Here is a 12,385-nt window from a genome sequence, read left to right as displayed (position 1 = left end):
GTCTCCTTCCTCCCCATCCCCCATCCCAGACCTGTGGGCTTACCTCACTCTAAGGACTCTCTTCTCCTGAGTCTCCTCTTCATGTATTCATTACCACAACCTAGTCACTGGAGGTCCTTGTCCACTTTAACTTGGGTCTCAAAAGGTTGCATTTCTTTCTTAGGATTCATTGTGGTCTCTTCCCCCTCAAAGAGATCCTTTCTTGCTCACATTGGTCTTCCTTTCTTTAAGGTGAAAACAACCCTTATTTTTTCCTCTTTATCTTTTTCTTTTTCAGTTGAGTTTTCGTCTTTGTGCAGGAGCTGTATTTTCTCAGTAATTCCTGGACTTTCCCAACTTAAAATATGTAAGAGAAAATTAGGTTGAACTTTCATATGTAATCTAGGATCCCTGGAGTTGCCAGGAACTTTTGGAGTAAACTTATTCAACTGACTTCTATCCATGTGAACTCACATAGGTAGCAGCCTCTTTTATTCGAGATTCCCAGATAATCAGAGGATGGTGTATTCACATGTCACTTGTTCTAAGATGGTCTCTGGGCTTTTGCTGTTTGAAAAGCCCTTTTATTTTTCATTACTTTCATACAGAAGCTCTGGCCTTGATACCTTGCCATCACAAACAAGAGATTTTGTGAATCAAAGGCAATTTTCATTGTAATTTCTCAAATTTTACCTTCTTATTGTACTTCACTAACTTTTTAGTAATAGTCATGGAACAGGATAAAATTTGAGAAAATATATTAAAAAGTTGAATATTTCAAATGAACACAGATTGGTACCTGTGTTACAATTCATCTTATCCATGAATTACAAGATCTTTTTGAAAGATAAGGTCAATATTCATCTTTTTATTCAAGGTGCTCTTTTGTTAAAATATTCCAAGAAATCTGAACTGTGGACAGCCCAAGAAACAGTTGCATATTTGGGGGACTACCTACCTGTGACGAAGAAAGGCAGACAAAGAAATGCATTTTGGGTACATCACCTTCATCAAGAGGAAACTCTGGGCAGGTATTGCTTAAAAACATATATAATAATGTATAATGGGCTGATTTGTCCCTTCTGTTAAGTAATTGTTTATGAGACTATAAAAGGGCTGGAAAAAGTGGCTAAATGTTTCCTAATTCAGCTCCTTTTCCTCTTCCTCATTAGCTAATTAATAACAGTTACCATAGATGGTTGGGTGGCATCACCGGTTTAACAGACATGAACTTGGGCAAAGTGCAGGAGATAGTGAGGGACAGGGAGGCCTAGTGTGCTGTAGTCCATGGAGTCACATGTAGTCCAAAAAGTCAGACATGACTTAGCAACTGAGCAACAACCACCATGGATAGAGAGCCCACACTATGTCAGCCATTGGGCTGGATGTTTTATATACATGATTTTAAACCCCTTGGAGAACATTAACCCCATGGTACAGATAAGAAAAATAGAGTTTCTTGCCACATGACAAGTCAGAGTCCTGAACACTCTCATTGAAAATGCTGGCAAGAAAGGGTAGTTAAACCACGCAAGCCACACTTCTGATTAAATGAGTGAGCCTGGGAAAAAAGGCACAAAACTCCTCTGAGGCCAGTAACGAAACATATTCAGGGATTTAAGTGAATGCTGAATCCTAAGACACCTCTCTGTAGAGGTTTTGGGCAGGGGTGGGATGAGGGAGCAACTAGTGACAAAAGTTACGCATGAAAGGGGACGAGCAGAGAGACGGCTGATATAAAGCATTGACTCAGGAATGGCTATATCCTCAAAAACAAACAAACAAAAAGGTTAATTAAAAAAATGCCATGTCACTGAAGCAAATAACCTAGAAAGATTTTTTGCTTGGCCTTAATTCTTTTTTTTTTTTTGGCCTTAATTCTTGATGACAACTTTAAGCAAAAACTTACCTGCAAATTAGTGATCACAGGTGGTCCTCGTTTGGTATAAAGCCTAATTGTATACCATATGTATATTTTAAAGAACCTATAGAGCAAGACTTTTAAAGTAGACCTTGCTCTTTTCCCAAATCTAAAAAAATGTAAGAAATAAATAGGAAGAGAAAAAAAGAGAGAAATTGGGAAATTCTTAAATAGTAGAAATACATTTCTTGAAAAGGATGTTGATGATAATAACAATAGTAAACATGTAAATTTCATGTGCCAGGCCCTGTTTTAAGTAATTTATATACTAACTTAATCAATCCTCACAAAACCCGATGAGGTAGGTACTATTGTTATCCCATCTTACAGATGAGGGAGCTGAGACACAGAGATGTTAAGAAACCTCCCCAAGTTCGCACATCAAAGTGGTGGAGCCAGGTAATACAGGTATAATTGTGACCCCCCCCACCCTAAATTCAGGTTGAAGTTGTAACCCTAAGTAACTTAGACTGTGATCTTATTTGGAAGTAAAGTCACTGCAGATGTAATTAATTAAGATGAGATTAAACTAGAGTAGGGTAGGCCCAGAATCCACTATGACTGATATCCTTATAAAAAAGAGGAAATTTGGAGATAGACACACACAGGGAGAATGCATGTGAAAATTGTAGCTATATGGTCACCAAGCCAGAACTGTCTGGAAAAGTTGACAGTCTGGAAAAGCTCCTTCCCTTACATCCTCAGAGGGAGCGTGACTCTGCTGACACCTTGACCTTGGACTTGTAGACTCTAAAACTATGAGGAATCAATTTCTGTTGCTTAAGCCACCCAGTTTGTGGCACTTTGTTACAGCAATCTTAAGCAACTAACACACCAGGATACATGATAGGAGGATCTGAGATGGGATATAAAAGAGAGAAGAAGAGACATGGAAGATGGAGCAAGAGGGTCTAACATACATCTGATCAGAAAAAGATAACAGAGCAAATAGGAAAGAATTATTATTTTAATAAATCATTTCTGATAGTTTTCCAGAATTGCCCAAATATATTAATCTTCAAATATAGGAATCACAATGAATCCTGGATAGTATAAAAAGTGTTGTACATATATTAGGAAGTATTTGTAGAGATGAAGAAAGTATTTGTAGGATAGAAAGCAAGTATTTGTAGAGATGAAGTAATCACAGAAGGAAGGGGGAGGGGAAGGCTTCTGATTCATCTGCTGACCTGTATAAGGTCATGTTGCAGTCAGCGAAAGATCTGGTTCCAGAGTCCATGTGTTTTCCAGTACCCTGGCTGGTTTTCTTGACTTACCCACATCTGGTGAACTGCTACAACAAGTGAGCACTTTCTCTTATAAGGAGAAAATAAATCGGTATCACCCTTGGGTCTATGTATTCATTAGGGTTCTCCAGAAACACAAAACCAATAAGATGTATATGTGTGTGTGTGCGTGTGTGTGTGTGCATGCGCGTGTATGCTGTGCTGTACTTAGTCACTCAGTTGTGTCTGACTCTTTGTGACTCCATAGACGACAGCCAGGCTCCTCTGTCCATGGGGATTCTCCAGGCAAGAATACTGGAGTGGGTTGCCATACCCTCCTGCAGAGGATCTTCCCAACCCAGGGATTGAACCTAGGTCTCCCACATTTCAGGCAGTTTCTTTACCATCTGAACCACGAGGGAAGCCCAAGAATACTGGAGTGGGTAACCTATCCCTTCTCCAGGGGATCTTCACGACCCAGGAATCAAACCGGGGTCTCCCGCATTTCAGGAGGATTCTTTCCCAGCTGAGCTCCCAGGGAAGGCCGTGTGCATGTGTGTGTGTGTGTGTGTGTGTGTGTGTGCACAGAGATTTATTATTAGGACTTAACTCACATAATTATGGATACTCTCAAGTTTCAGCATCTACTGCTGACTGGATATTCAGGAGAGCTGATGATATATAGTTCCAGCCCAAAGACCAGCGGGATTGAGACCCAGGAGGAGATGATGTTTCAGTTCAAGTCCAAGAGCAGGAAAAGACTGGTGTCCCGGGTCAGAGGCAGTCAGCAAGAAGAATTCTCTCTTACTTGAAATAAGCTCAGCCTTCTGTTCCATTTGGCCCTTCAGTTGATCGGATGAGGCTCCCCCACACCAGGGAGGGTAGTCTTCATTACTCAGTCTATTGATGTAAATGTTAGACTCATCCAAAACACCCTCACAGAAACACTCTGAATAGTGTTTGACCAAATATTTGGGCACCCTGTGGTCAAATCGAGATGACACATGAACTTAACCATCAGGCAGCTAGTATAAATTGTGTTCCATTGTTCAGCGTGCTCTTACAAAATTATCTGAGTCACGAGATAAGATAATATTAACCAAGATAGAGAAAAAGTAACATCTCTCAAGCATTTTTGCATCTCTGTCTTAGTCTCTTCTCTCTTACTCTAGAGTAGGGTCACTTTGCGTTTCTTGCTGTGGCTTTTCTGCATTCACAGATATGTTGGGAAAGAATATAAGGAGCAAAAGGGGCTCTGGCACCACTTCAGTGACGTGGAGAGGCAGATGACCGCACAACACTACGTGACAGAATTTAACAAGAGACTTTACGAGCAGAAGATTCACACGCAGATATTCTACATACCATCCTCAGTATTGCTGGTAAGATTAAAGAAATCAGGGGTATGATTAAACACATCTAGAAATATATTTTGAGGCTTCCCAGGTGTCACAGTGGTAAAGAATCCACCTGCCAATGCAGGAGACTTGGGTTCAATTCCTGGGTCGGGAAGATCCCCTGGAGAAGGAAATGGCAACCCACTCCAGTATTCTTGCCTGGAGAATCCCATGGACGGAGGAGCCTGCTGGGCTACAGTCCACGGGGTCGCAAAAGAGCTGGACATGACTTAGTGACCGAACAACCACAGTGCTCCTAAGTGGCAAAGCCTGAGTTCAAAGGCTGAGATCTGCTGACCTCAAAACCCATGGCTTTCACCATTGTTATACTGTCTCCTGTTTCTATTTTTCAGATTTTAGAAGGCAAGACAATCAAAGGATGTGTCAGTGTGGAACCTTACATGCTAGGGGAATTTGTAAAATTATCAAATAACACAAAAGTGGTGAAAACAGAATACAAAGCCACAGAATACGGCTTGGCTTATGGCCACTTTTCTTATGAATTTTCCAATCATAGAGATGTTGTAGTTGATTTACAAGGTATGTGAAACTGGGAGTTATTTTTTATTTTAGTATTATTTATATGTAAATGTGAGGTTTTATAACTAGCTTTGCTAGTCATTATTTTAATAGGTTGTTTAGTGCACAGGCTACTATTTGGAATGAATCAGTCTTGCTGTATATACTAAATGATGCATGGGAAAATTTTCTAAAGCTTCTACAAGTGTCTAAGGGCGTCAGATGATCAGTGAGAAGATCTGGCTCACATTTTGTTGAGCTTATTTCTAGAGCAAATCCATAACAGTTTTCTCTTTTAATTTTACTCAGGTGGATTTGGGTGATGTGGGTTTCTTATGATTGTGTGTTTAGTATGTCAAGTCTTCCCACACTTTCTTTGCTCTAGCCCTTTACCTTCACTACAGGTGTGATATTGGGTTTCATAACTGGGAACGTTATGGAACAGCAAGCTGTATACCTGAATCTAGCTTCCTTTAAAATCTGCATTAATATGTAAATTTTGTTTCAGTTTGGTATTTTATCTAACAGAATTATTAGCCATCATTCTGTACTTTATTGAAATGATAAATGAGTCTTGTTATGATTATTTCTAATAATAATCCTCCAAGATTTTTTCTATCCCCTATCCATCGCATTTACCATCACTCTGTGTTATATATTTTGCTTACTTATATCACTGATTGATCTTCACAAGAATGTGACACCAAGAACAGAGATTTTTTTACTAACTTGTTCACAAAACACAATAGTGTTTTGCACAGTGTGTACACTCAATAAAGATTTGTTAAATGAACAGAGGAATGTATGAATTAATGAGTAAGGCTTTAAAGAAACTTCTGAATCATGAAATAAAAAATATTCAATGGGATTTAATAATTTAATAATTTATATTATTAATAATAAATAATAAATAAATTTAATAATTTAATAACACTAAGTGTGTGCTACTGCTAATTCCTTGAAAACTGGTTGTCTGGGCATATCATATTTGACAAATTTAATTACCCAATATTCAATTCTTCTTAGACCAATAATTGGAATATGCAACACCAGATCCCTTAGCAGAAATTTATTAATCATCAACCATAGGGCTTCCCTTGTAGCTCGGTTGGTAAAGAATCTGCCTGCAGTGTGGGAGACCTGGGTTCAATTCCTGGGTTGGGAAGATCCCCTGGAGAAGGGAAAGGCTACCCACCCCAGTATTCTGGCCTGGAGAATTCCATGGACTATATATAGCCTGTGGGGTCACAAAGCATCGGACACAACTGAACAATTTTCACACAATAGGATGACCAAGTTACAAAATGGCTATTTCACTATGTGTATATTATATTTTTTCTGAAGCACTTTGCTAAAATTTATAGAGGATTTAATTCTCAGACATATTTATTTCTTTTTTAGGTTGGGTGACTGGGAATGGAAAAGGGCTTATCTACCTCACAGATCCCCAGATTCACTCTGTTGGTCAGAAAGATGTCACTACCAATTTTGGAGAGAAAGGAATTTTTTACTTCTTTAATAACCAGCATGTGGAATGTAACGAAATATGCCGTCGTCTTTCTTTGACAAGACCTTCAGTTGAGAAACCAAGTAATTCATAGACTGTCTGGAGTGGAAGTGACCACTCAATGCTGCTCACCAATGCTGGGCTCTCCTCTCCTTCCAGGCACACAAATTATGGCCCAGCCTGGTCCTTGGGTTCAGGTGGGGCCATGGGACTGGTTCTAGGCAATAAATCTTGAGAGGAATTGAAGAGTATCTTCTTCAGGCCGATATTCAATTGCCAGTGCAACACTTACAGAGTCTCTTTCCCTCTGCACAATTGCCAAGAATGTATCAGAAGTCCCACAATGAGAAAAACATAGGAAAGAGCTCCAGCTGACCGCAATGAACATGAAGCACATCTGAGAAATAAGCTTTTCTAGCTGAAGCCATCGAGATTTGGGGACTTTAGTCACTATCCATCAAGACTGATACTTTCAGTGTTTTTCTTATTGATTTAGGAATTCTTTATAGATATATATTAAAGAATTCAGGAATTTGTGATATGCATTCCAATTTTTTTGTCTTTTGACTTTGTAAGAGACTTTTTCCATGCAGAATTTATTTTATACAGGTGAATTCATCAGTCTTTTATTTTATAGGTTATATGTCATCCATAGAGCTTCCCTCCTCTGAGTTTTGTTGTTTTTTCTCTTTTACTTTTTTAATATTTATTTATTTTTAATTGATTGATAATTGCTTTGCAATATTGGTTTGATTTCTGTCCTACATCAACACGAATTAACCATAGGTGTACATATGTCCCCTCCCTCTTGAGTCTCCCTCCCACCTCCCGCCATCTCCACCCTGTCTGGGTTATTACAGAGCCCCAGTTTGAGTTCTGTGAGTCATACAACAAATTCCCACTGGCTGCCTATTTACGTATGTTAGTGTATGTGCATCCAGGCTACTCTCTCCATTCTTCTCACCCTCTCCAGCTTCTCCCGCACTCTTGTCCATAAGTCTGTTCTCCATGTCTGGGATTTTGTTATTTTTAACCCTTCATATTTTCTTCTAGCACATTTACATTTGCAGGAGGTGTGAGGGAAGATGGCCACCACAGTCCGCCCTTGGACCGCACAGACGTGCTGCTTCATACAGGTTTGGAGAGCAGTGCTTCCACGATCTTGCTGAAGTTTACAAAAGAGATTGGTGAGATATTCCCTCACTGTACTTAGTCTTTGGGACTGCAGCTGGTATACACTCTCTCCTTCCTCCATTATTCATTCTAAATTTCTCTTAACTATTACTTCAACAGATCTTAGTGCCTTATCTAGTGATGTGACTCAGACCTGCATACATGAACGTTCTGAGTTCTGAATTCTAGATGGTTGCACCTTTCTCAGTTTGAGGTTACTGCACATGTCTGTCTACACTTGCAGCTAGAGCTGGTGCGAGCCACCCCGTTCTCTTGCTGTGAACACAGGTGGCGGACACCTCCAGCCTGCTCCCCATCCGATCCACCACTGTGGGCTCTCAGCCAATGACCGAGTGAGACATGGACGCCAGGCTCAAAGTGCTTCTGACAGGGGGTGGCACAGAATCTTCCCATGGCCAGACCAGAACTTTCTCAGAACTCTACTGTAATCTCTGCTGTGACCTCCCTTCTGTTCGCCCTCCCCTTTCACAGGGCCAGACCTCCATCATGGTCTCCCTGCATACTCCTGTTCTCTCTCATTTACCCTTTACAGTCATTTCTCTCAATAAATACCTCATATGTCTCACATTCCTTCTCAGCATTTGCTTCTTGAAAAACCCAAACTTAACTTTATTAAAGAAAATTTAAAAATTTTATCCTATTAACAAAATAATGGGGAAAATTCATCATTTCAAAGGTGAAGAAAAAATTATTTAATAACATTGAAAATCAATTTATGGTTAAAAAAAGCTCCTTGCAAATTAGACATAAAGAAAAACTTCCTGAATCTGAAAAAAGGTATTTTAACTTTTCTTTTGAACAGCAATATCATAATTAATAGTGAAACACTTAAAAGTTTTCATTTGAGAAAGGGAACAAGCAAATGTGCTTACTATCCCAAACCTATCCACATCTGGAAAAATCAGAATATATATGTATTCATATATATATAGTCTCCACCCCTGATTCCTGGCACAGAGCTCTTAAATCCCTTGGAATTTCCTGATAGGCAGGTCTCTTGTTATAATGAGGTGACTCTATACCTCTATAATAAATCAATAATAAAATAACATTTTGGGGACAATTAGGGATTTTTTTAGTTTGTGTTGAGTATTAGATAAAAGTTAATGAAGTGATGTATTTTAAAAATACAAAAGCCAAAGAGAACTGGAGAAATGAAAGAAGCTTGGCTCTTTCTTGATAGTGTTGAAGCCAAGTAGAAGAGTATATAAGGATTCATTACACTAATCTTTCCCCTTTTATATACATTTTTAAATATCCACAAAATTTTTTTTTAAAATGTGAGATCGCATAAAGGGAAAACTATCAAGAAAAATCCAATATATGTTGGACTGAGTAATTCTACTTCTACAAACCTCTAATGAGGAAATAAACAGAAATATGAACAAATGATTATACAAGTGTGTCTGTCATAACTTTGCTTATGATAGTAAAAAGCAAACAATTTTTCAACAGCAGAGAAATAGTTTTATATATTTAATTTATCCATATTAGTATTATTCATTTAAATTGTATATTTTTTAAATATTTAATTACACACAAACTTTGAAGTAAAAAAGCAGTCTCTAAAACAACATTATAGTATTGATCATAATTTCGGTATATATATGTATGCAAATAGAAAAAATAATATATGTATAATACATGGAAATCTTCATTGCGTTTTTCCCTGGCTAGTGAATTTGTGGTAGGGAATTTTATTTTCTTCTTTATCATCTACTTTTTCCAAGCTTTCTGCAATAAGCATGTATTACTTATACCAAAAAATAGTATTTAATGAGAAATTCAAATGATCCTCTTTTTCAGTAGAAAATCCACATTATCGGATGATCATATGGTGCTTTCTCCTTTAGCCGACTGCTACTCCCAGTCCTGTAATACACTCTAAGAACACCGAATCGCTTATCGCGTCAGTTTGTAATCCAGCCTGCGTCCTTCCACCCCAGCATGAAGATGCTTCGTGACTTGATAAATGTTTTCATGTTTTTCTTATACGGACGGGGACAATTCCCCCTTGAATACTCACCTCAACCGACACCTCCTTCAGAAAATCCTCCCTGATATCCATCATCCTCATTCACTCCGTTTCCACAAACTCGGTAATTTACCCCTCCTTTGACCTCCCCAAATAGCTATACAAGTATCACTGCACAGGCCCAGTTATCATGGAAGCTAATACACTCTTGTGTCATATTACCTACATTATAGGAGAATTATAATTATCTGTTGTATTATTCGTGTTTTACTACATGACACGTTACCCCAAAACTTAGAGGCTAATAACCTCATTTATCTACCATCTCAAAGTTACTCAAATGAAAAATTGGCGAGTGGCCCTGCTGAGTAGTGCTGGCTCAAAACCTCTCCTGAGGACTGCTGTCAGACGTCAGTGGGACTGCAGTCACCTCAAAGTATGACGGGGGCCAGAGCGTCTGCTTCCAGGCCCTCTCATGGGACTCTGGGCAGGACGCCTCTTCCCTGATGGCCGGTGGCCAGAGGCCTTAGCTCTTCACCACACGGGCCTGTCCGTATGACAACATGGCAGCTGGCTCAAGCCCGGGCAAAAAGTCCAAGGGTGAGAGAAGCTGAAGTCACAAGGCCTTCTATAACCTCGCCTCAGAAGTGACAAACCATCGCTTTCATCATCTATCAGTCACACAGACCAACCCCGGTGCCGTGTGGGAGGTCAAAGGGCGTGGCCAGCCAGAGGCAGGAATCGCTTGGAGGCCAGCTTGAAGGTGACTCTGTCTCACTGGCCTAAACTGAGTCTTGGGCCCCTTTGTATCCCCCACCGCACACGGGTATTATACAGTCTGCTTAACAGTTGATGGTTCATTTTTGTTTAAAAAGTGAGTAAATGAATGAGAATGGCAATTCTATGTATTTTCTATGCTCAATAAGTGCTTACTAGATAACTACTTCTTGCTACAATAGAGCAAGAGGCAACAATAACCTATGTCTTAATTATAGAAGGAAAGAATCTCCGAGAGCTCCAGCTTTCAGAAAGCCATTCTCCAATAAGGTGAGTTGTAGGTAGGTAAGTTGATGGACACTAAGATGGGGAAAGTTGAAAGGAAAGAAACGCAAAATTCCCTCCAATCCTACCTCTCTGTTTATAAGGAAAATTATTTTGCTTCATTCTGTTTACCTTTTTCTAATTTCTTTCCCCTATTCTTCAATTTCTCATAGCAAAATCGGTATTAGGAAATTTTCAAGTAATTTTTAGAAAAATTCCATTATAATTTTTCTAAAGCAAACTAAATCATTTTCATTGTACTCCCTTGTGTATAAAGTTGTGAAATGACAATATTTTAAAAGCTGAGTTTGAGGAGTTGAGTTCAATGTAAGGAGACTTAATTTCTGTCCCTTCAGACATCAAAAATGTCAGACTTTTAATACTGTCTTTCAGCACTGCTATTGTTTTGAAGATGATGCTTGTTCTGTGCAGTTTGGATATACAGATGTCCTCTGCCTGAACAGTTCAGTAGAAACTAGGTGTAAAGTGTAAGAAGCCAGAGAAAGTGAGAGAAAAAAAAAATAAATCTCTTTATTATGGTGCATAAACCTTCAGTGTGAGGGAGCTTTGCAGCTGCACAAGGAGAAAAATGCATTCAAAACAATAATGCCAGTGTGAATAATCCTTTCTCGAATGCTGCTTGCAGACTGCTCCAGCTTTGTGAGGTGAACTTGAACCAAGCCTTCAGATTGGCCCCCATACCCATTGCACACCCTGTCTATCACCCCGGGGCATTCACCATCTTGACTGTTGTTTAAAGAGAACAAGCAATCCATCATTGAACCAGGGAGTCACTTTCTCATAGAAAAGTAAAATCAGCATGTGACACTACTCAGCCCTAGTGTTTTGCAGATTAAAATGATACATGGCGACTCACGTGTTCCTAGGAAGATTAAGTCAGTTATCTTGTTCCGCTGCCCAGACAAAAGAATTCCCCTCAAGCAGTAAGTGGAAGCTTTACAGAAACTGAAAAAGTTGGGCTCAACTGTACAGTGGTAAAACAAAATTTAACAAGAAGATAGAAACAAGAATGTTACTTTACATGTAGGCAACTTGCCTGCAAAAGATGGTACAAAGAAGAATCCATCCTGAACAGGGGAGCTATTAAATCTTTGTACAAGCCTCTGCTGTTTGAGGTGCCAATTTTATTACCAGAGATGGATACACAATTTATTGTCTGACTGCCTTAGCAATTGATTTAAATACAGTGAAATAAATGAGCAGCCACTGGCCCTGGGGCAGTTAGCTTCCTAAGAGTAGGTTACAATCCTGCAGCTACAGTATCCAGTTATTAACACTGTTATTCCATTGTGTGATCTACACAATGATAAAATTTTTAATGACTCCCATACAGAAATGAGTTCACAATGGAAGGCTGGGATTATAGCCTTTAGTTCACTACACTGAGGCAAGTATTTATTGTATTACAGAAAACAGATTTTTAAATATTTGAATCTATAACAGTCATATTTGTTTTTAAAAGTAATTTTCAAAAGGAAGAAAACTAGAGTAAGTATCAAACTGAGATTAAGTAAGTGCATTAATTAAAGTCATCATAAGAAAAATTCATTTCTCTCTAAATTTTTTAACTTAAAATAATATTAAAGTTTAGTTTGTGTTCTGCCA

At 38.8% G+C, this 12,385-nt stretch overlaps 1 protein-coding gene across 12 annotated transcripts in view; it reads left to right on the top strand.

Moving 5' to 3' along the window:
- ALPK1 (alpha kinase 1) overlaps positions 1-7,085 on the top strand; it is a 121,803-nt gene extending 114,718 nt beyond the window's left edge. For all 12 annotated transcript variants that reach the window (XM_043871151.1, XM_043871141.1, XM_043871146.1 and 9 more), the window contains 4 exons: positions 857-1,010; positions 4,346-4,508; positions 4,877-5,063; positions 6,444-7,085. In XM_043871151.1, the coding sequence (XP_043727086.1) occupies positions 857-1,010; positions 4,346-4,508; positions 4,877-5,063; positions 6,444-6,643 (704 nt within the window). In that variant the 3' untranslated portion in view covers positions 6,644-7,085. The remainder of the gene's footprint in view (positions 1-856; positions 1,011-4,345; positions 4,509-4,876; positions 5,064-6,443) is intronic.
- Positions 7,086-12,385: the final 5,300 nt, after the last annotated feature.

Source organism: Cervus elaphus, chromosome 17 (genome assembly GCF_910594005.1).
Source record: "Cervus elaphus chromosome 17, mCerEla1.1, whole genome shotgun sequence".
NCBI classification, from domain to species: Eukaryota; Metazoa; Chordata; class Mammalia; order Artiodactyla; family Cervidae; genus Cervus; species Cervus elaphus.
The sequence above is the reverse complement of the archived record's forward strand: the minus strand, read 5'-3'. Positions and strand labels throughout refer to the sequence as shown.